General features: G+C 43.9%; 3 protein-coding genes across 4 annotated transcripts; 2 read left to right on the top strand and 1 right to left on the bottom strand.

Annotated features, from left to right (window-relative positions):
* Positions 1-252: 252 nt before the first annotated feature.
* SOX30 (SRY-box transcription factor 30) lies at positions 253-7,164 on the bottom strand. The gene is made up of 5 exons (XM_057379413.1): positions 6,524-7,164; positions 5,111-5,350; positions 3,669-3,842; positions 2,121-2,592; positions 253-680 (listed from the first exon to the last, which is right to left on the bottom strand). Exons 1-5 carry the CDS (start codon positions 7,125-7,127, stop codon positions 311-313), a joined length of 1,860 nt encoding a protein of 619 aa, XP_057235396.1. The 5' UTR covers positions 7,128-7,164; the 3' UTR covers positions 253-310.
* Positions 7,165-7,507: 343 nt separating this feature from the next.
* THG1L (tRNA-histidine guanylyltransferase 1 like) lies at positions 7,508-12,060 on the top strand. Of its 2 annotated transcripts, XM_057379414.1 has the most exons (6): positions 7,508-7,716; positions 8,319-8,495; positions 8,938-9,107; positions 9,810-9,898; positions 10,499-10,606; positions 11,186-12,060. In XM_057379414.1, exons 1-6 carry the CDS (start codon positions 7,532-7,534, stop codon positions 11,345-11,347), a joined length of 891 nt encoding a protein of 296 aa, XP_057235397.1. In that variant the 5' UTR covers positions 7,508-7,531; the 3' UTR covers positions 11,348-12,060. The 2 variants fall into 2 exon arrangements, with proteins under 2 accessions (XP_057235397.1, XP_057235398.1); XM_057379415.1 differs by lacking the exon at positions 7,508-7,716 and having other exon boundaries at positions 8,429-8,495; positions 9,033-9,107.
* Positions 12,061-13,614: 1,554 nt separating this feature from the next.
* LSM11 (LSM11, U7 small nuclear RNA associated) lies at positions 13,615-22,878 on the top strand. Its single transcript, XM_057379410.1, has 4 exons — positions 13,615-14,058; positions 18,034-18,173; positions 18,929-19,012; positions 20,451-22,878. Exons 1-4 carry the CDS (start codon positions 13,644-13,646, stop codon positions 20,835-20,837), a joined length of 1,026 nt encoding a protein of 341 aa, XP_057235393.1. The 5' UTR covers positions 13,615-13,643; the 3' UTR covers positions 20,838-22,878.
* Positions 22,879-23,400: the final 522 nt, after the last annotated feature.

Genomic DNA, 23,400 nt, shown 5'->3' with positions numbered 1-23,400 from the left:
TAGAGAATGATCCCACAAACAGCTGTTTTATACCCGGAAACATACTTGTGGAGGAATTAGTGCATTTGGCCMCATGCATTCCTGCAGGCCAGATCAGCTTTCAGTGAGAATTTAGAAATGAACAGGCATTTTCTACTATTTATAAGACTTTCCTCTTGTCCAAACAGCTCATCAGACTCTTCAAAATGACCTGTTCAACTTACTAAAGCCACCTGGGTTTCCCACTGAACACACTGACTGAAAAGGTGGTGTTGAGGAAAACATTTATTTCCCATTTCATATCTCTATGGAATAAAATCTGTTCTAAAAATTACAATACTTGAAAAAGCTTTACTTCTTCTTCCTCATCACTATCAGTTACATTGACAATGTAAGTGCTGGAAGGAGTAGATGGGGGGGATGGCAAAACCTCCTCGACCACTTCCACGTCCAGCTGTGGCAGGGGGCTCAAAACTCTCTCCTCGCTGCAGGTGCTCTGACAGGACACAAGCCCAGGGCTCTCACACACGTGCTGGTTCTCACGCAGCCTCTCGTCTGAGTAGGTCCTGAAACGATAGTCTTCATCCAGAGTGGAAAATATCACCTCCTGCCTTTGGTTCCTCTCTTCGTAAAAGCCAAAGCACTGAGGCACTGAGCTGGAGAAATTCCCGTAGCTGAACGGAGCTCTGAGTGGGAATGTGCTGCAAGGAAAGAGATTCACAGTTGGGTTTCAGAAATGCAGGACTGCATAAGGACCCTGATCTTGTGCTATTCAGCTTATCCTTATTTATTTTTTAAAACATACAAACTTTAAAACCATGCCTAATTTCAGCACTAGGATCATACAAGCGTCTTCCAAATTCAATATCTGTGCATAAGCATCTCTTCAACCTCATACACACACGAGGTTGCTTTGAGAACAAAGATAAACCCCACTGTATTTATCAATAAAATAATGGATAAACCAGCCTGCAGTGAGTTAACCAACATAAAAAATGAATAAAACAAATAATCAAAAGTCCATTTGTGTAATGTCTGTATAGCAAAATTTGTGACAGACCTGTGGTATAACGCTCTTATTTATTATTTTTGGTGAGCTCTTGCATCTGTTACACTGTAATAAACAGGACAGGGAATCCTTGTGMCCAATATGTGGTTGGCAACGTTAATATTTAAAGAATGCAGTGATAAATTTTTAAAAAGTAACCACATAGTAGATTGCAGGAAGTTACTATGTCAAATGGAACTGTATTCCTCCAGTGGCAGATGCTTGAATTTTTATTCTGATGCAGAATGACACAGGGATTGTGATTTACAGTGTTTTAGAGAAATTCATTGTGGAGAAAACAAAATATCTGAAGAAGTAATAGAACTGTACAGTGCAGACATGGTAAAGGCATTGACACAATATCTATCGAAGTTTCAAGGGGACTACTCATCATTCCAATCTAATATTTAAATTTTTATTGCATACATCTGCACTTTCAGTTCGGAAATCATGGTTCTTGTATGCAAGAAATGAATTTATAGGATAGTGAACTTATAAATTATTGTATTATAAAGACCCTGGCATTAGCAAAGCGGGCAGCTTTCAGAAGTCCATTAATGTATGAAATCACGAAAGTCTTTTATGCTGCAAGAACACTCCTCTCTCAGAGGTTGACTGTTCAGAGACTGAAAAGGAAGATCTAGAAATTTCTACTTACATAAGAATTCTGCAGACACTTCCCACCAGGCTGGATTTCAGAAATACTAGCACTTCTGGCCATCATAGTTTACCCAGGAGACCATCTCCAGGATGCACCTACTTTAATTCTATCTGACCTTTTTCAAAATACATTTACATTATCTCTACCTAATGCTCTTCTGCAGAAATCAACTGCACTTAGACCCATAAAGTGGAAAGAACATACTTCTGTTTTCCATGGCCTTGGGAGTGCCAATTACTGCAATAATTCTACGGAGCCTTCAATAACTGGGCACCTATTACGAGCAGCCTGAGGCCAGGGGGTCACACCACACAGCAGCTACAGGAAGGTAAGAGCTCTTTTCCTTCTGAATGCTCCATCTGCTTTCTGCAAATCAAAAAACTCTCTGCCTTTCAGCATTTRTTCTTACTGGTATTGGAATGGTTTCGTTACCTTGAGGGGAAACAGCGAGGTCCAGGTATAAAGGAAGGGTGGCAAAATGGAAACTGAGGAGTTCCTCCAAACAGACTGGCTGGTTGTCCAACGGGAGCTGACACGTAGGCGGATGARGGAATAAAAGGGGTAGCCTGGGGAAGAGCTATGCCTCTAGGAAAAACAGAAATCCCTGGAATCTCACTGTTAGACACAGAAAACCTGCCACCGGTGTTGCTTGGGTTTCTGCTGCTGAAGCTCTCAGCGAAAACRGGCGCAGGTCTCTTCAGGGAGAAATTGAGCCCAGACGACGATACAAAAGCTTCTGTCTGAGCAGGTTCTGCAAAGTGCTGTGATGAAACCACAGGGCGCAGGGGCAGGGTTGGGACTGCAACAGCCACTGAGGTGGTGCTTGCAGCCGTGGTCTGGAAAAGAGTCATGGGYCCAGCGTGCTGGATGGAAGAAGCTGGCAGACGGATGGCAGAAGACTCACCTTCAGGAAACAAAACAGTTATTTTATCAGACATGAAACAGAGTTYCAATAAACAGCAGCACAGAGCAAACCACAGCACTTCTGAGCAGAAACAGAATAATCTCTTKCCAGCTGTTTCCCAGCAACTCATGTCATGTAACCAATATGTGGATTTGGAGCCCACATGTTAAAGCTTCCTTCCACAGAAACTCAAAGGAAGTGGAAGTGGCTAATGAGTGTTAGTGCTGTGGGTCTGGTGAGGGCTATGTCTTGTCCTTCAATGCCTGAAGCTCAGAAGTTCTCACAAGTCTACCAAGTTGGAGTGAGCTGAATTTGTAATAAATCTGCATGGTGAGGAGCCTAAACCACCYTAATCTCCAATAAAAACACCCTAATCTCCAATGTTTCCTTATTTCACCAATGAATGTAACCACTAGACAATCCCCCTTTGAAATGTTTTACAGAGCACAAACTTCAATGTACACTTTCAAATCACACCTCAACAGGGCTGCCTTTACAGGAAAAGATTTCAGAACACGTTGCCTAAGAGTTTTCAAACATCACTAACTCAGAACTTCACCAGAAAAAGCTGAGTGGTCTTTTTTTTTTCTTAATATCTCCAAGTATTACCATACAGCATAATCAGGCATTTCATWTTCTTGTCTCATTGTAAAGAAAGCAGCCCTTGTCAGGATCCAGATTGACTGGATTTGAGTTACTTGCTGTTGAAATCCACTATCCATGGACTGAGTAAGAGCTCTTTCACAAAGGGATACACAGATCAGCTCTTACACTGGACTGGAGGCCCTCCCACTACACCCCAAATCACTGCCAGTAGGGACTTCCTTGTAAAAAGAAAGATCCTTCCAGTGTGAGGTGGAGAAAATGTTGGGCAACAGCCACAGCTTCTCTTGGCAACCTGTGCCAGGGCCTCACCACCCTCACAGCAAAGTGTTTCTTCCCAAAATCTGATCTAAAACTCTTTCAGTTTGAAGCCACTCCCTCTTGCCCTGCCTCTACATGCTCTTGAAAATACAAACTCCTACTAGAACAGGTAMATTCTGAATCTTTAAAACAATTCACTACTGAAAACTCACAGACTGGACGTCCAATACCGTTCTTAACRTTGGAGTTGACAAAAGAGTAAGTAGGTGATGAGAAGGGAAGGGTGCCAGCTGGATTTGTAGTGATGGTACTCTGGGAAGTGCCTGAAAATGCAGCAGAACCAGGCGGTGGAGAACACTTTTTCTTGTTTGGCTGATAAACCCAACCTGTCAGAGATGAAAAGAAATTCAGACACCAAATTTTTGGATGGTCTTATTSTTTATCTAAAGCTATGTTATCTTTAATTCTGAAGGATCTGATAAGACAAGTCCAAAAGCTGCTCCTATAGGCAATGGCAATGCCACTTCTTTTGGTGAGCTGGAAATGGGGAATTTTACTGCAGATGGGAATGAAATAGGAATATTTGGGAATTGATGAAACGTTACCAAGTAGTACTTGCTTGTGAGATAAAGAAATACAGAATAGTGGGCAGTGACGTGGCCCAGCTGAGGAAAGCACATTAAGGAGAACATGATACTCACTCTAGCGTGAGCTTTCAGTGTGGAAGAAAACCACAGCTATTCAAAATTTGGATCTTTCCTCATTGTTTCCTTAACCCCTTAAAGTCTCACAAGAGAGAGAGGTTACGAGACATAACAGAAAATATGACCCACTAGGAACCCTGGATAGATTTTGGAAGAGTACATTTGCCTTTGTCTGACAACATTAATCACACACTAACAGACATAAAAATACATTATAAATTTAAAGTGGTTTCTTACACAGGTTAATTCTTAATAAAACTTTAAAGAAATACTTTTTTTCTTCTTTTGAAGGATGCAAGGAAAAAGGGATAGAGGGAGAGTGATGCTCTTTTCCTTGTTTAYGACAGATTAGACAAGATCATGAACTAGCAGCATTATGACAACAGAAAGGATCATTACACCTGGTATCTCCACAGCTTTTTTAAAAGTGTTCAAAGCACTTATGCTCCTTTACCTTCTGGATAAATGAACTTCTTGAGTACGAATTTTTAACACTTGACAAAAGACTGGGAAACAACATTTTCCACACCATTATTTGGGAACCCCAAGTCTACACATTGAAGAATCCCACAGAATACAATGCTGTTTGTGCTTCCTGTGACATTTCCCTTTCCTGCTTTCAAGGAATGGATGCATGTGTCACCACAGGCCACCTGGGCAGCTCCTTCTGGAGCAAGGAAACTGATGCAGCTGGTCGTGTTCACAACAAATTCATTYTCTGGCCATTAGACTGCTAAAGTATTCAGAAGAATTTCTGTAGCTGCAGTATTCTAAGCACCATCATTTTGAATGCTTTAAAAAATTAAAATGGTTTCAGGCACACGGGATTGTGCGTTTGATATAGCTGTAATTTTTTTTCCTATCTCTGCAACTTGCTATAATGCAAGAGATCAATTTTCCAAAAAGCCTTGCACTTCTAAAGCATTCGGGTAAATAAATAAGATGTTTACCAGGAAATTCCTCCCTGTGCCTCAGTTTTATTTTGTTAGCTTCCTCATAATAGGGCTGCTTCTGCTCTTCAGTGAGTTTGCTCCACTCCAGGCCCAGYTGGACACTGATCTCTGCATTGTTGGCACCCGGGTTGGCTTTGGCCACGGCAGCGCGGTGGATCCGCGCCCACACCATGAACGCGTTCATCGGGCGCTTCACACGGCCACTTTTGGTCTTGCTGAATGGAGTGTCTGGCATCCCTGTGCAAGCAACAAGGCAAGGAGAGATCGTCATCTTCCAGGGAATACAGCAGGTCACATTCAATATTACATCCAGAGGGTATTTGGCAACAGCATCAGGAGAGCTTTGGAAGAGATGAAACTCAGTGCACATTTGGGGAGCAGTTCCTACAAAATAATGAAGGCTGAGTATGCCCTATGGCCCTTCACTGAGTCACTGCACAAGGAATCAGTTACTTGGCTTTTATTACATATAATTTTAAAAAAAGCAAGAAACATGGGACTGCTAACACACCAGTTTGGATTTCAGTTGGCTTGTTTTCTTATGAATTTATAAACTAAACGTTATATAGCAGAGACCACATCACTGCAAATTTGTTATCCCCACCAGAACAATGTATCCAAAGCCCTAAGGATGCAGGGTCTAGCACTAAGGACGGTAGGGYTCTTTAGTTCCACACCTGTGCAGTCCCTGCCTTTTCAGCAGAGGTTGTTGCTGTTTTGGGTTTCTGTTTGCATTTTGTTGTGTTGGTTTGGGGTTTTTTTTTCCCTTTCTTGGATTTGGACACTCATTTTGTTGGAAGAACCGGTGCTCCCAAATGATTGTCACATGATATGTAGCTTTGGCTCTTTGTAAACACAGGCTGCACTTAAATAGAGCTGGCAACATGATAAATCCCCAGGCCCCTTAAAACTGATCCCTGAGCAATCAATTTCCTCTCTGGAAAAGGTTTAGAAATTAACTCTTTCACACCAATAAAGGGAAAAGAGACCTTGCTCAAGAATTTAATTTTGAAAGTTTAGATACTTTTTTTTTAAAAAAGCCTCTAATCCAGATGTTTCAAAATGCTCTTCATTAAATATGTCCAAATTTTCTCAGAGGTGTAACACTACTTTGTAGCTTTAAAAATCAAACAGATTCCTGAGTTTAAAACTGCAAACACAACTCAGTGCAGTTCTGAACATTGTTCTAAGGGGTTTCATGCAGACAGGGAGCAAGTGGACAAAACTGCATTGATTGTAACAAACCACTACAGAACTCTGCGCTCCGTTTGTATCTTATGCTGTGCAAGTTGTGCTAAAGCCAGCCTATCCAAAGGGATGGTTCTCTAACATGACCTTTCTACTCAATGTTCACCTGATAACCTGTCACATGTGTGAAGTGGACCCTTSCAAACTCTCTGACCATAATACCTGAATCCGAGGGTAGGACTGTGAGGGGAATGTTTTTCGTTTCAATCTTGGGACGCTGCAGTAGAGGCTGCAACTGAAGTGGCATTTGTTTTACTGGCACTTGTTTTACCGGCACCGGAGTCACATGCATCAGCTGCGAGGGCAGAGSGCCTTGGAGCTGTACGTGGGACCTGGAAGGTAAGGACTGAAACAASACCGGGATATTCTGCTCCTGAGGAGAGTTCCCAAGCTCGCACAGGGATCCAGCMGAGATATCGCTCTTCTCCACTTTCACTGGGCGGGCCTCAAAGGTCACGCTGGGTCGCTCTGTTTGGACAGCAGCTGTTCTCCAGGGTTTATTACCACTTTGCTCCAGGACCTTCTCGTCGTTCTGGCGGTCCCCGCTGCCCCGTTCTTGGTCCCTTTCTCTCCTGATGGCGCCGCGGGCCTCCTTCTCAACCGCCGCCGGAGCCGAGATGCACCTGCTCTTCTTCACTGCTCCTTCGAGCCGGCTCGGGTGCTCCTGCACTTGGACACGCAACCCTCCGAGGGGGCCCATGTGCCTGGGGGGCGACGTGGGGCTCGCCCGGGCGCGGAAGCGGCAGTGGCGGATCCTGCGCTCCATCCCTGCGCTGCCGCTCCCCGACCGCCGCCGCCGTTGCGCCAACGCTCCCCGCGGCCCCGCGCCGCCGGCGCGCACCGAGCCCGCATCCCGCACCAACCGCGGGGCGCGCACCGAGCCCCAGCCCCGCCGGTTCGGGGGCGCTGTCCCCGCGTCCCGCGCCCACCGCTGGGGCCGCCCCGACCGCCCATCCCGTGCCCGTTGCTCGGCGCGCTCGGACCGGGGCGCACGGGGCCATAGTCGCGGCTCCGCGCCCCGCGGCAGCCATGGGCACCGTTGCCGGAGCCACCCCGCGCTCCGCCCGCCGGTTCTCCCCGCCCTCTGCCGGCACCACCGAGCGCTCCTCCTGGCCGCCCGGAAGGGTTTGGCGCCGCTGTCGCTGGGCTCTTTCCGCTTCCGTGCCGGCCATGCTGCGCTGCTGCCGGGCGGCTGTGGCCATCGCTGCCGGCTGCGCTCCGCGCTCCCCGTGCGGCCGCCGCGGCCCSGCCATGGCCAAGAGCAAGTTCGAGTACGTGCGGGACTTCGAGGCGGACGACACGGTGCTGCCCAACTGCTGGATCGTGGTGCGGCTGGACGGCCGCAACTTCCATAGGTGCGGGCAGCGCCGGGGCGATCCCGCGCTCCGCTGGTGCGGGGTGGAACGGGAATGGTGTCCCAGTGCTTTATGGAGGGACAGCAGCTGGTGTCCAGGGATGTGTGTTGGTGTCGGGAGTCAGTGTCTGTGTGGCATTCACTTTCCCTCGGGATAAATAGAACTGTGTCATTCACAGTTCCCTGGGCCGGTAGTTGACACAGGTTCTTACTGGGATATGATCTCTGGTTTTGGTAAAGCTCTTGAGTTTTGACAAGTTTATTGATAGTGTTGCTTTTACTGAACTGAATATTAAACACACTCTGTGTAAAAGGGAGTTTACAGAAAGTAGTATTTGTTATGGTTTTCCTGTTTAAATACATAAACCAGCTGCTTTGAAAGACTGGTTAGGGTCGGATACTGGTGGGAAAGAGAATGGGTTATCCAGAGCGGCTGATGAGGATTTCTGTGACTGTTTTTCATACCTGGAAGGAATTCTTTTGTCAGTGTTGACAGGATATTGGAAACCAATATTCATATAAAACAAATATGAGGAAAATGAGCGGGTTAGCATTTTTAGTAGCTTTTTAAGGGATTCTTACACAAATCTTTTTGCTTTGAAGGTTTTCTGAGCAGCACGAKTTCAAAAAGCCAAATGATGACCGTGCTCTGCAGCTGATGACCAARTGTGCCCAGACAGTGATGCAAGAATTGGAGGATATTGCTATTGCTTATGGACAGAGTGATGAATACAGTTTTGTTTTCAAAAAGAAGAGCAGGTGGTTTAAAAGAAGAGCAAGGTAACAGCTGCTTTGATATTGAAGTGAACTTGTTTCTAACATCTCTCTATAATTCTTCTTTGGATTTGCCTTTACCTGCACAAAGAGTTTAGGAGAAGGGCTGGTGCTTACACTGCACTTAGTTCAGGTTTTTCATGTGGATTCTTTATATGTGATTTTTCAGGAAAATATGCTCAATAATACAGAGATTTAAAAAAAGTTGTATAAACAACTTATTATATGAACAATCAAAACATCATGAACAGACATTATTTTAAGAAAATGTTGTAATTTCCAGTGCCTATGCTGATCAAAAGACTGTGCCATTGCTCATCCTTTTGGCCACTATTTAAAAAATGCTGCTCTCCCCTAGAATTATCACTACTGATACCTCAGATAACCACAGATATATAATCACACTCATGTATTTCTTTCCTTTTTTCTCTTGTTCTGTGTTTGCAAGTAAGTTCATGACTCATGTGGTCTCCCAGTTTTCCTCAAGTTACGTGTTCTATTGGAAGGATTACTTTAAGGACCAGCARCTTCTGTACCCACCAGGATTTGATGGACGAATTGTGTTGTATCCCAGCAACCAGAATTTGAAGGATTACCTCAGCTGGAGGCAAGCAGATTGTAAGTGTTCCTAAAAAACAGAGATTTGTGCAGTTGAGTTCACTTCCTCGGAAATGCTCTTTCTGCCAGTGTGTTTGTRTAGAAAATTTTCAGTGAAAGAACAGCAGGTAGGGTGATAATTTTCAATAATATTACAGTTGGTCTGGGCTTTTTATGGTTACAGAAATACTGGCTGAAATTTGGAGTGTTGAGACTGCAACTAGATTTACTACATCCTGAGAGTGAGTTCAGCACAGGAAACATTAGAACTGCTAATAGAATTAATAAATTAATTTTGATGTCCAGAGTTGGCTTAGCCAAGGTAATCTTTGTTAATGAAGAGATGTGAATATTCATATTCACAGCAGGTAGCAATCAAAAGTGCTGAGTATTCCATGCTAGAACAGACCACTGGATTTACTCTCTAGAGCTTTGTTAGTACCTAGTTCCTGAAATGAAAATAATTTACATTACACATAAACACCCTTCACCCTCTGCTCTGTCCTTTTCAGTTGTAATAAAATCTGTCTTCCAGTTGTGGTGTGCAGTACCTTAAAAATGGATCATAAACATTGTATGCTCTTTAGAAACTGATTATATTAACTCCCCATTATTCTTGGCTRTTTCTTGGATACAATTCTGGAAATAAAGCTGTTTTTTCTAAGCAGTTCACTCAGATTTGGTAAATAATCTTCCTCACGCTCATTTCTATGTTTTCTCTAGGCCATATTAATAACCTTTATAATACAGTGTTCTGGATGCTTGTACAGCGAGGTGGTTTGACACCAGTGCAAGCACAGGAGAGGCTCCGGGTAAGAGTCTGCTGAAATCACTTTTTTTACAGCTAAAAATTATATAAAATTTACAGAATATTTTGCCTGCCCAATAGCCCTGGCATATCTGTTTCGACTGTAATAATGTTGTTGCTGTAGAGTCAACAACTTCTTTGATTGCACAGATATTAATACTATTAATAAGCAAATAATGTATTCTTGGTCAAGTATTAGCAGCGTTTTAAGTTCTTAATTAGCAAATTYAGAAATCTTAGTAATGTCATAAAATGTCCAGTATCCAAACACATGTGCATAGTGGCAGAATTCAGGTCCTGTTGATTGCCAGTCCCTTGTGTTTTGTCTCCTTGTGCAGACTTTAGCAGATTATTCCTGTTTTCTTCTGGAATCTGTTGACTGTTTTCCATTTGTCTTGAAAWTGTAATAAAAACTCTCTCATTTTAATGCTTGTTTGGCAGTTGGAATTGATTCCTCTGTTGAGAGAAGCAATTAAACCTTGTGACTTAARGGTGAAAACCTTTACAAATGTTTGCCTTGCTTCCAATATTTGCCCATCCTCAAACCCTAGAGATACAATTTGTTTATTTTCTGTAAGAGTATTTTTCTTTTCCTGTCTTTCAGGGAACTTTGGCTGGAGATAAGAATGAAATCTTGTTTTCTGAATTCAACATCAACTACAACAATGAACCTTTGATGTATAGAAAAGGAACTGTCTTAATATGGCAGAAGGTAAAAAACTGTATTGCCTCTTGCTTTGTGCTCATATTGTAAATAGTTACACTGTGCCAGACAGAGTGCACTGTAAGAGCACCACATGTGTGTCAAATGTATATCTAGGCATAAATATATTTTTAATTAATTACCTTTGTCATATAATGACGTGTAAGATGACTCATTGTTTTGGAGATGTTTTTGAGATATCTGTTTCTATGAGTATAATATAAAAAAACAGTCTCTGAAGTCTGTTTAGATACAAATTATGACTATTGAGATGAAACATGTATCAGCAGATGACAATGTGTATATCCTCAGGGCCAAATCCTTCCCAGGATTAGGTCCCAGGTATATCCGTGGCAAAGGGATTACAAACTTTTTTCAATAAGGTAGCTCAGCTCATAGTTTGCTTAGCTCTTTTCTGCTTTAAAGGTAACKTGGAAATATTCATCCTTCTAGAATTACATCATTGATCCAGAATTAGTGGAAGAAATTCCTGTCCTGTGTTTTTTTTTATTAATTTTTTTTCTATTAGAATTTTTGAATCCCCTCTGGAGCCTTATATGTCTGCTAATATGCCAACTATATTTTCAGGTTAACGAAGTCTTCACTAAGAAAATAAAACTGCCAAAGGAAGARGAAGAAAAAGAAGTGGAAGTGACCCGGACTAAGACTAAAGTTGTTCCCCTGCACTGTGACATCATTGGGGATCAGTTCTGGGAGGAATATCCTGAGATTCTGGCTGAGGATGGTTGATGTCTCTCATGAGTATAACTGGTRGTTCACGTTTTGCTCTGCTTGGGTTGTTGGCAAGTGAGGAGTACGGATGGTGGCGGCTGTAACCCTCTTCAGCAACTGCATTGGGTTTAGCACTATTGTTGCCTAAAAAGAAGGCACTGGTGCTGTCTGACATACARGGATATGCCCATATGGAAAGCTGAAATCATACCCTATTTTGAATGTTAAGAACTTATGAATTAAGACTGTTCCTGCCTTGGACATGTATATTTGTAAAAAGAGTGTATAGAAATTTCCTGTATTTCTATAGCATTTAAATCATGAGATATTTTACCGAACAGCTGAACTATAAAAAAGCTTGCTTATCTGAGYAGAAAGTTAATATTTTGATTTTCATTTTCAACTGAGATGGACCAGAATACTTCARTTGGGATCTAGTATTAAGTTTCAAGGCTGGTGTGTTTAGTCAGTCAAGTGACAAACTGTTCACCTGSCTGATGTCTGATTCTTACTGAAAGGAAATGAAGTGGCTCAGCCGTTTCCTGTAGCTCGTTAGAAGTTTTTGTCAGATGTACAGGATTTTTATACTTTAAARAAGTAAAAAYAATAGTATCTTCCCTGCTGTGTTTTATCATGTGGCCTTTCTCATTCCTAGGACTTGTACTAGTAAGTGGTGAAAGTTCCAAACAGTGAAATTAATAATAAAGATTCCATACAGACTGGAATTCTGTTAGGACATGGATAGACATCTTTTCTCATATTCCATGGTCTGGGAATTCGCTTTCTCTTACTGTGTAGGAATGACAGGGAACAACACAGCAGAACATTCCAGGTGCCTACAAAGAGGGAGCCAACAACAGTTAGTGCTGGTGTTTTCTGATTGCTCTGGGAATGACACAGAGCAGTGTCATCCGTTAGAGTGAAGGAAGGAATGTGTTTTGCCTGGTCTATGTTCTGTTCTGGTTTAACTATCAGTTAAGACCCTTTGTCAAAATCATGCAACATCTCAAAGCAGAAATATTTCTGCTAATGGATAGGGTCTTGTCCCAGTGTAATGAATTYGAGGGAAATAACCTATTTCAATGTAGAAATACAGCTATAATGATGGGTGTTTATAAGGCTGTTACTGCTTCTAACCAAGCTGGTTCAAAAGCCTGGTCTCAGAACAGTAATTGGGCCAGTTGTTGCTAATGGAGAGTCAGCAGTTGGGACTGGAGATAAAAAGAAAGGATCAAATATGACTGAAGAAGGTCAGTACTGAGTTAGATTCCAATGAATTCACATATCAGCTTGTTCTGTTTCCCCTTCCTGCAGAACTTACACATTGGTGGTTTGTTTTTTTTTAAAAATCCCCACTGGCCAGTACCGATGTAAACTACAACTTTGTGGGTTCTTCGCAAGAACAGGCAATGAGTCTGTGAGTTTATAATAGCATAGGGCTTCCGCCCTACTTCTCTGTATTAAGTACATGCAGTAAGAGAATGTGTTTAAGTTTTAGTTTTTAGAATGGGCTGCATGATTCCTAAGAAGAGAATGTAAGTGACTGTGAGGTAACGATTCTGAAGAATCACTGCACCAGTCATTTACCCCTAAGAACTTCCTATCTCTRTCTTGGCTCTTTGTCTTAGTTTATGGCGATTGCTCCTCGTCCTGTCACCGGGAAGGGTTTGGCACCATCCTTTTGACACCCTCTTTCGAGTCTTTAGGCTATGCAGATGCAGCTCCCACAGTCTCTCTCATAAAGGAGAGACAGTGAAGACCCAGTATATCTTTGTGGCCTCCYCTGGACGCTCTCCAGCAGCTCCTCGTCTCTTGTACCGAGATGCCGGATGCGGCAGTGCCCGGGCTCCTCCTGGGCTCTCCCCGGTCCCTTCCCCTGCTCTCCTGGGCCCCTCCCGTGCTCTCCCCGGGCCCCTCCCGTGCTCTCCCCGGGCCCCTCCCGTGCTCTCCCCGATCTCCTCCCGTGCTCTCCTGGGCCCCTCCCGTGCTCTCCCCGGGCTCCTCCCGTGCTCTCCCCGGGCTCCTCCCGTGCTCTCCCCGATCTCCTCCCGGTCCCTTCCCCTGCTCTCCCCGTGCTCTCCCCGATCTCCTCCCCGGGCTCCTCCCGTGCTCTCCCGGGCTCTCCCCGGGCCCCTCCCGTGCTCTCCCGGGCCCCTCCCCTGCTCTCCCGTGCTCTCCCGTGCTCTCCCGGGCTCCTCCCGTGCTCTCCCCGGCTCCTCCCGCCCCGGCGGCCGCTCCGCCCTCAGGCCCGCGGCGTTGCGCGTTAGCTCCCCCTGGCGGGGTCCAGGGGCGGTGCGGCCGCCCGCAGCCCGGCATGGAGGAAGACGAGGCGGGCGCGGCGAGCGCGGAGCCGCGGGGCTCCCGCCGCCGCTCGCCCAGCCCSAGCCGCCTGGACGTGAGCTCCAGCCGCTTCGACCCGCTGCTGGCGCTCTACTCGCCGCGCACGCCGCTGCCCGTCCCCGCCGCGCCCTGCTTCAACAACCTCGCCGAGTACGAGAGCTTCCAGCGCGGCCTGCGCCGCCCGCGCGGCCGCCGCGCCGCCCCCTCCCGCCGCGGAGCCTCCGCCGCCCGCTCGTCCCGCCGGGGCCCGCCGGCCGCCGACCCCGAGCGCATCCAGCGCCTCCGCAGCCTCATGGTCAACGCGGGCCCCGAGCAGGAGGGCGCTGAAGGCGGRACGGCGACGCGGCGGCGGCGGCGGGCACCGCGCAATGTCCTGACCAGGATGCCCCGTAAGGCTGGGCGGGCGCGGGGAGCCGGCACTGAGGGGGAGGCGCAGGGTGTGAGGGCCGGCCCAGGGCCGCGGTTGTCCTGAGGTGGGTCGAGGGTCGCGACTGGGCCCGGCGTGGAGTTGGGATGGAGTTTGGGTTAGTTTGGGGTGAGAAGAGAGCGGTGGCTGGTGGAAGCGGTTGAGTGACAGCGGGGAAATGATTTTGTTCCGTGGGAAATGGTTACTTGGGTGCAGAGGCATTGGCACAGGTTACCCATAGAAGATGTGGCTGCCCCATCCCTGGAAGTGTCCAAGGCCAGGCTGGATGGGGCTCTGTGCAGCCTGGTGTGGTGGAAGCTCGTTAGAAATTTTTGTCAGATGTACAGGATTTTTATACTTTAAAAACCCGACTTTAAAAGCCCGAGACAGGGGGATTGGAACGAGATGAGTTTTAAGGTTCCTCCCAAGCCAGACTGTTYCGTGATTCTCTGAAATAGTGTGCAGGAATGAGGAACAGCATTTCACAGAGCTGCTCACGCAGAARTGATTCTGACTGTTGCGGTGATGTCCTGCTTTGATAATTGGTTAATTACATACATCCTCTTAGTTTTAAGGAGAAAAAAAGATGAGACACTGCTGTATTCTCAAAAGCACTATTTTAAGCCAGGACTGATATGTAATTCAGTCCAGTGTGTAGTTATATCATAACCACAGGGWGAGTCTGTAACGCACTGCTGTTACTTGGTTGCTAACCGTATATCCTGCAGGCAGAAATACTGGCATTTCTGATAACATGATGGTCGAACAGTGGTTTGAGGTGTGAGACAGCAATGATGTAGCTAAATCCATCAGCTGTACTGGTAGTGCAAATTTCTTGTAAAATGTGTGTGTGTAGTTAGGGTAAATACACCCTAAACATGAAGAGGTGTGATTTGTGCACCCACACCAAGAGTCAAATGGCATTGCTGTCAGGTGACATGTAATTTTAGTGCACTTTAATTAAAAAATACTGGGGGCTTTTTGGAATCAAAGTGTCTCTTCACCACCATCACCTTAATTTCTTTTTTTCTTTTTTTTGTGAAAAGGTAAAGCCCAAAATATTCCACTCTGAATGCCCAAGGCAAAACATTTTTCTTGCTTAGACACTAAACCACAATGTATTCATTACTATAGGTTCTGCATGATCATAAAAATCACATTTGGTGTTCTGCACAAATGCAGAGGTTTTGTTGGCACAGGATTTCCAGAAAACTGACCTTAAATACTGATTTCTGATCTTCATTCAAAGTACYTTGTTTTGCATTTGTGATGGAAATTGAAAAAAAGAATCCTGTAAAAAATTAAATATAAATCGAGAGATTTATAGCCAAAATAGTGTGCATTCCTATAAATAGGGCATTTCTGCACCACGGTGCTTGGAGCTTGGACTCTGAGGCAGRGGCAGCCCCTAGAATTGACCAGATATGATGAGTTTCTTAAGTTCAATGGGTCAGAAATGTGAAATGAAGCTACAATATTACCTGTCAGGACACAAGATTGCAGAAGCTCCATAAAAGTTGGAAGGAARCTACTTCAGCAGTGCCTGTGTTGGATCAGTTCAGGGGGAGCTATTTATTGTTACTTCGCATTCACTGAGTAGCAGAGAATTCATGTGCAGGGCAGGTGGAAAGGTGTGTGACAGTGTTCCAAATTATCTCAACTGTTCTAACTTTTCTGTTGTGATTTTTCTAATCTTGCTTCTTAATAGAGTGTGCCCTGAGGACAAGGACTTGAACTTAACCAGAGTTTGGATCTTTATTTTCTGTGTCCTGGGGTGCTTACAGTAGTTTTCTAGTCTTTCTTCAGAATCCTGGTATTAAGCATGTGCTTATTTTATACAAGTAGGGGGTAGATTTTCAATACCAAACCAACTAGGCAACACTTTTTCTATCTACTGAAAAGTTGTTGATGCTAGTACTTAACAACACAGAAGGCACAGGCAGATTTAGCTGCATGCACAGCCTGCTCGTTACAGCCCTTGGTGCTTGCAGAGGAGGTGTGTTCCAAAAATAGATGCCTTGCGTTGCTGATTCGGTTTTTTTTCTGAGAATGTCAGATGGATGAAGGGTTTTTGGATGATGTGTTCTGCTCGTTTGCTCAGGTGAGGCTGGAGGTTTGCCATGGAGGAGCCAGAATCTTAGGCAGCAAGGAAAAAGGAGCAGAATGATTTTGTAGAGCTGTGTAAGATTTTCCAGGGTGATGAGAGGCAGAGACATGGTTGGAAATAGGGTTTTATGTGGATTTTTGTAAGAAATTGCAGATAAAGTTCCTGTGTAAAGGGTACATTGAAATTTTAAGTCTAAAAAAGAATGCTTGATTTTAAATTACGATGTCAGTTTTCAGGGTTGGTTAGAAAAAAATACTGTTTTCTGATTGCAAGCATTAGTTTGATATGGTGATGGTGTCATCTGTGGTTCCTGTGATGGAGCTGTCAGTCCAGAACATAAGTTTGTTATCAGTTCAGCTGAAGGAGACAGACTTGTGGAAAGACCCCCTAAGCAAGGCTGGGAGGTGCTGAGACAGCTTATGCTCTGTGTGAAACYAATTTCCTCCAGTTATCCAGCTGGAGAGCGCTGGCAAGAAGACAATGGATCTCAAAAAATAAATGTGATTAGGTTAATTCAGAGGAAACTGATTTAGATTTCCCTGCTGTGRCCACGAATTACCCTGCAGCCCATCCTACAGATCAGCTGTTTTACAGTCACTTTACACTCAGAGGGAGCATTTTCTGGTGTGCAAATCAAACCTGAATACGTAGTCCCTAAGGCACAAGGTGAGAGATCATTCCTGGCTCACATATTTTATTAATATGAAGAACTGTSTGAGATTTTAGACTAAGTCTTTTCCCTGACTCTTAGRAATTGTACAGCAATGTCTTGTRTTTGCACACAAATATTTCTGGTGTRCAGACAAGGCTTGTGTGAGCCAGGTAAGCTGTATGTTTTACTGAATTCCTTCACTTTTGCCCTGGTTAAGAGCATTACTGTCCTGGGGTTTAGCATGGTTTAATTGCCAGCTGCTTCTTAGAGTAATTTTATTTCTTTGCCAGACACTTGTATGACTTTAAAAGATGTTCAGCTGGCTGCTGAAGTCTTAGCTGAAACAATGCATTTTCATCAGTTCAAACTGGTCCAGTTTAGTAAGTTGAAGGATTTTGAGTCATTCATTGTTTCAGAAATCCCCTTGTAAAGAAAAGGAACACATCTGCTACAATTCTTTATTCACAAAGAATACTTACTAGTTCATAAGTAATCTGAGGTAGCCATAACCAGGCATTTGTCTTTTCTGTGGAACTAACTGCCTCCATGAGCTTTCTGTTCCTTCTCAACCACTTTTATTTACAATTAGGATTACTTGRCATGTTTTTGAAATGTAGCAAAAAGATTTTCAGCTACAGCTGATTTGGCTGTGGGCTATATAAAGCAAAACCTTCATATCTTCTGAAGTCTTGGCTGTACCCGCTGTAAGAAGAGTTTTGGTGGTCTGGTAATGGCAGCCACAGTGTGTTACAGTGCTTGGGGCTTTTCACTGCTATTGTTGTGAACACAAGTGTTGTGCCAAGATGTGCCATACTTGTACATTGAGTGGATTTCTACATCTTTTTTAGATAGATACTGAAGAAAGAGTTTTTACAAGAATATGTAGTGACAGGAAAAGCAGGAAATGGCTTCAAATTGAAAAAAAAGTAGATTTAGATTAAATATTAGAGAGAAATTCTCGGCAGTGAGGGTGGTGAGGCACTGGAACRAGTAAYCCATGGAAGTTGTGGCTGCCTGTAAGTGTCCAAGGCCAGGTTGGATGGGACTCTGAGCAACCTGRTCTAGTGGAAGGTGTCCCTGCTCATGGCAAGRGGTTGGAATGAGAYRAGCTTTAAGGTCCTTTCCAACCCATTCTGTGATTCTRTTCTATGAGTCTGTATATTTTGTTGAAGGCTGGTGATGTTCTCTTTCYGTTTTAGTCCATGAAGGCAGCCCACTGGGGGAACTTCATCGCTGTGTCCGAGATGGTGTCAGAATTAATGTTCACATCCGCACTTTCAAAGGACTTCGTGGAGTCTGCACAGGGTTTTTGGTTGCATTTGACAAGTTCTGGAATATGGTAATTAATTGTTCCAGCCCTTAATGTAGAACTGTTATATTGAAAACTTGAAATTTATGACAGGTTTAAGCAAATGACATATGGGGAAGGTTAATACGTTTTTGTGTCCCACAAATCAATTTGCTCTGGCACTAAGTGCTGGGTTTGAGATGTAAGTGGTGCTTGGTGTTGGACTGATACAACTGGGAGTTGCCCAACCATCATAGAGAGGTTTTAGGTGAGAGAGAAGCTTTGAAGAGTTCCCAGCATCTTCAAAAGTTTTGTATGAGAACCCAGGAAGGTAGAATATGAGGAATATCAGAAGCATTCAAAGCTTTCTTTGCAAAATCCAGTCTTTCTATAGTGGGAAGTGCTTCTCTGTTTTATTTTGCTGGTATCACTGACTGTCAGTGACAAAAGCTTTTCCTGTGTTCTACCTTGTGAAGAGCTTAAAGAAAGTGGATGGAAAAGCAGCTGTTAAGTATTTGTGAGCCTGGAGGTGTGAAAAGTTTGGAAATGGGGAGGGGAGAAGGATTTTGCAGGCAAGGATCACAGAGATTTTGCAAGTAATGCAGAATAAACGCTAGACTTTGCCGCTGCTTTTATACCTCAGTACAATTTAGATGATTAACAAACCAGCTCCAAAGCACAGCTTGTTCCTGAGATGGATTTTCTTTCAAAACATAATTTCATAATGCTTTGACATGGAGCTGGTCCAAAGGTGCTTCATGTTTTATTTTAATTTTGACCTTTCCATTTCTTTTATCTTTTTCTAGGCCCTGACAGATGTGGATGAGACTTACAGGAAACCAGTAATGGGCAAAGCCTTCTATGCAGAACCTCAGCTCTCACTGACCCGGGTAGGTGACAGCTCCTGTTTTCTTTTTTATTAGGATCTCCTTTTTCAAAGTAGTAAAAGAGGAGCATTGATTGGGAAATCATTATTACATTTGAAATATTTTATCTTCTTTTATTATAGATGACTCTAAAGTAACTTGAATTTAGAAAAAAATACCCAAAACCTCTTCTGACCTTTCTGRAAGTTTAGTTTGTAGTTTAGTGTTACTAAATCTTCACTTGAGAGTCTAGATGCTCACTCCATGGTTTTTAATATACTTGCTCTGTGTGTTTTTTGCACCTGTGACTGATCAGATCCACACTTGTACTGTCAGGGGATGTGGCAGAGCATCCTCCTGGTACCAATATTCCTCATGCCACAGTCTGTGTCTGCAGCCAGAGAAACAACACAGYTCTGTGGTCACCAGAGTTTCCAGTCTGGGTACTGTGAAGCCCAGGGTCTCCAAAGCTCTCCACTGTCTAGGATCCAGCTGCAAATAGARTTGTTTACCACACTGACAATTGAAGAGATGATAGATGAACTTCTGAACAATGAAGGGAAAAAAATGTGATAGGGCTGTGCCCATTGAATGGCAACAGCTCTGGGCTTTCTGAACATCAGAGAAGCATCACARAAACATTTAAACTGCTTCATTGTGAGGAGTTGCTTTCAAATTCTTGCCATTTAAATCTGTTTTCTGATAGATCCCACCCTTCCTTTTTTTTAAGATTAGTTAAAAATAATCAAGTTGTCATTGTTCCTTTAGCTCACTCTCACAGGGATTGGCTTTCCATCCTGTTGCTGGGAAGAGAGAGGCTAACCAAAATTTCATTTGTCATTATTTCATAAAAGCTTGTCTGCTGCCAGACTAAAAGCAGTTTCTTTTCCAGTTTCAGCACCATGTATTCTTAGATTAATGAGTTCATACAGTGCTTTGGGTCTGCTGCTGTAGCTTTTATTATTTTCCTGTTGTTTGTGGTCTGCTCACCTCCCAGAATACCCACACAGCATCTTTTAATTTGTTTTGGGGAAYACAAAAGGTCCCTCAGTTTTTCAATGTACAGACTTTGCTAATGGAGGCTCCTTGTTTTAGGGATTCATGACACAAGGATGGAAATCTCTTCAAAACAGTCTGACAACATTAAAAGAGTAGGGGAAAAGTGAGCTATAGGAGCAACTTGGCATTTCCATCACTCCTGACCAAAGTTAAATGCTAGCACACAGCAGTGTGGTTCCCCAAATTAAATTCCTTGGTTCTCACATTAAGACAGTCATAAGCATCCATTCACCTTCTGTTTGACTTTGGTAAGGAAACACGGTCTTTATTGCTGGTGAAGGTTTGTCACTGTGTCTTGTGAGCTCTGGTTTGGGACTGCACATGAGAATACAAGGTAGAAGTGAGGAACAAGTGACCTCTCTTGTTTTACAATGTGGTCATAGACACAAATGTCATTTTACAGCTGTTTGACAGACTCAAGCTGCAGGAATCCTCGGGGAAAAAGGGAACTGACTCAAAGACTGCCTCAGAGGAGCTGGCCCTGACAAAAGACTCTCAAACGCTGAGTTTGAAGGTTGGATCAGGACGAGGGAGAGCAGAAGAGGAGCGTGAGAGGCAGAAACACTTGGGCAGAGCTGGAGACAAGAAGACCCCAGGTGACAGAAGTGAAGCTGATGTGGGCAGCAGGACTGCCCACACAGAGGGGGCCAGTGCTGGTGGGGCCCGTGCAAGGAGCCAGTCCCGGAGGAGAAGGCGGCCCAAGGTGGATTATCAGCAGGTGTTCACACGCCACATAAACCAGATCTTTATTCGAGGAGAGAATGTCTTGCTTGTCCATTTAGCACATTGACTTGGCTGAGCCTTTGTTGGCGTATTTATTTGATAGCATGACTTGCTGSTGCAGCTCCCATTGCTATTTAGACTTGTCATTGAGTAGGATGGTACTGTGGCTGGTTTCCCACTGCCACAATAAGGTAGGGGAAAGAATTGTAACCTGAGCATCCTGGGCTTGATGCCAAAGCAGCCTCCTTAGATCCCTGCTGGGGGTCTCAGGAGAAGGTCAGCAGTGCAGTTGTTTCTATGATGTGAAGGAGTTCAGCACAGATAGTACTATTTCTTAAAAAGAGGGGTGGAAGAGAATTTTGGTGTACTCTGTTACAGGAGCTACKTGTGGCACACATTTAAGGATAAGATCTCCACCTGCAATAAATCAGCAATGCTCTTTTGCACATCCTGAGTAATATCAAGAGGAAATTGCTAACGAAACCAACAGTTTATCTGCTGCTGCTACATGGGTGTCCTCTTTTCCTGACATAATTCTGACAGTAATTTTGAACTAGTTTATAAAACACTGGAATCACATCCTGCTGATGGCTAGTGGCCTTTTTGCCATAGTTAGCTCTGTAATGCCCCACATGATAGAAAACCTCTTAACTGTAAACTACTCTTTTAGTGKGAGTGATGGCAGGACTGTAACTTGTTCCCAGTATCAAAATTTAGGCTCTCTTTGTAATGCTGTGCTTTGGCCCTGTGTCACCAGCAGGCAGATGATGTAGCTGATCCAGATCCCTGTTTGGAGTTTATCTGTGGGTGAAGATGAAACCTATCCTTTTTTATTTCACCCATTTSCTACTTAGTGTAATAGTGAAGCTGGAAAATAGAGGGCTTTTCTCAGTTGTGTTTGTGCTGAGCACACTTATCCTGTATTTAAGCACCTTTCAGGCTCCCTCTGTTGAAATTAGAGGTGCTCAGACTCCAGCAGTTCTAATGGAGCAGAAATCTTCATGGATCTTTCCTGTCCATGTGAGGGATGCATCATCTAATTCCAGTAGAGCTTTAGAGATGTGCCTGAAAARTATGTAGAAGTATAGAAGTCTACTCATCAGTGTTTCATTTTAGCAAGGCTGTTAAATTATTGCAGATCAGGCCAGGGTTCTGCAGGTATAAACTGCTTTCTAAAAAACCTGCGTGCAGAAGTTTGAAGGTAAATGAAGCTGTTCCATTGTGTAGCCTGTTCCCTTTGTTGTCCAAGGAGATTTCATGCTGCTATTCTGTATTCATCTCAACTGCCTTGTGCTTTGCAGCAGCTCTTGTGTGTTTAAGCTGAAGTTGGGAATTGCTTTATAGCTGGACTTACATTGCACATATAGATGTCCTGAGTTCTCAAACTGAGTGGCTGTGCTGTGGGTGACATGGATTTCTGTTGCTGCAGATGCAGCATTCTGCTTGCTTTGTCGTTAGGGATATGTCTGGTGTTTGGGTGAATCAGAGAAATCATTTAGCAGGCATTCTGGACATACAAAGCAGCTGTTTGCCTCTGGGGGAGCCTGAAATTTATGTCAGCATTTCACATGACATGGGGCTCGATGAGCTCAGCCACTGAGCTCAAACCCAAGTTCAGCCTGGGACGGAAAAAAAATACCATTGAGGCAGAATAGTTTTGTCAAGGGTAAAGAAGAAATGAAGAAAATGAATTACTCTCTACAGCTTCTTATGAAATATTGTTTTACTGCAGCAATCCCATCCTTCTGTGAGCTGAGACTAGGCACTGAAAAGACTCTTCTTGTGGAGGTTCGTGTTTCCCCTCTGTTCTTTACTGTTCTTGTTTGTGGTCATGTGCTCTGCAGTTTTTCCCTTTTTTTTTTTCTCCTTTTTTCCTCCTCTTTCTCCTGTGAGTACTTTGTCTCTTCAGGACATTCTAAACTCTGGTTTTACAAAGACTGTTCTTCTTRTCCTGGCTTTCTGAACCCTTTCCTGGTTGGCTTTCTATGCACTAACCAGAACCCTCACAAATTACTGGAAACAGRTGAAGCTAGAAACAAGGTGCTCTTCTCTGCTCCTGGCTTCCCAGCAGCTTTTATTGCTAGTGAATATTTTCTTCCTTATGCTTTGTGGGGATTTTCCTCACTATATTCTGACAGCTTTGTTTTTATTTCAGTTGCTTGGGATGACTCCTCTCTGCCTTTTCCATTATTAACCAAAGGCCACTGGTTTTGACCTCTCTTCTTTCCTTCATACTTGACCAAAGGGCATCAGACCACCCTCGGGCTGATATACAAGGACATCTCGCTGAATTCTTGTTTTTCTTCACCTCATATTCTTAATTCTGTTTGTCTGCCTAGTTTGTATTGCCTTGTGCATTAACTAAGATACAACTACTATGAATGTTTTTGTGGCTGTGCTGCCCTTCCATGTCAATTGACACTTCCSCAAGTTCTCAGTTACTGCTGGAAGTCTCAGTGTTTCCTTTCATAAGAAATTTTTCCCCAAAACCTTACAGGTGTTTGTTGCTTCACATCTACAAGTTTCTTTGTTTACATTTAACGAAAAGTGCTGGTGCTTAGACTTGAGTTTGTGCCTTGATTTTTATATCATCCCTGACCTGTTCCTTCCAGAATCATCACCTTGGTGAG

The sequence above is a fragment of the Malurus melanocephalus genome, unplaced genomic scaffold (assembly GCF_030028575.1).
Source record: "Malurus melanocephalus ecotype Western Australia unplaced genomic scaffold, MMel_1.1 scaffold_404, whole genome shotgun sequence".
NCBI lineage: Eukaryota > Metazoa > Chordata > Aves > Passeriformes > Maluridae > Malurus > Malurus melanocephalus.
Note: the sequence above shows the minus strand (reverse complement) of the source record. Positions and strands in the feature narration are given on the sequence as shown.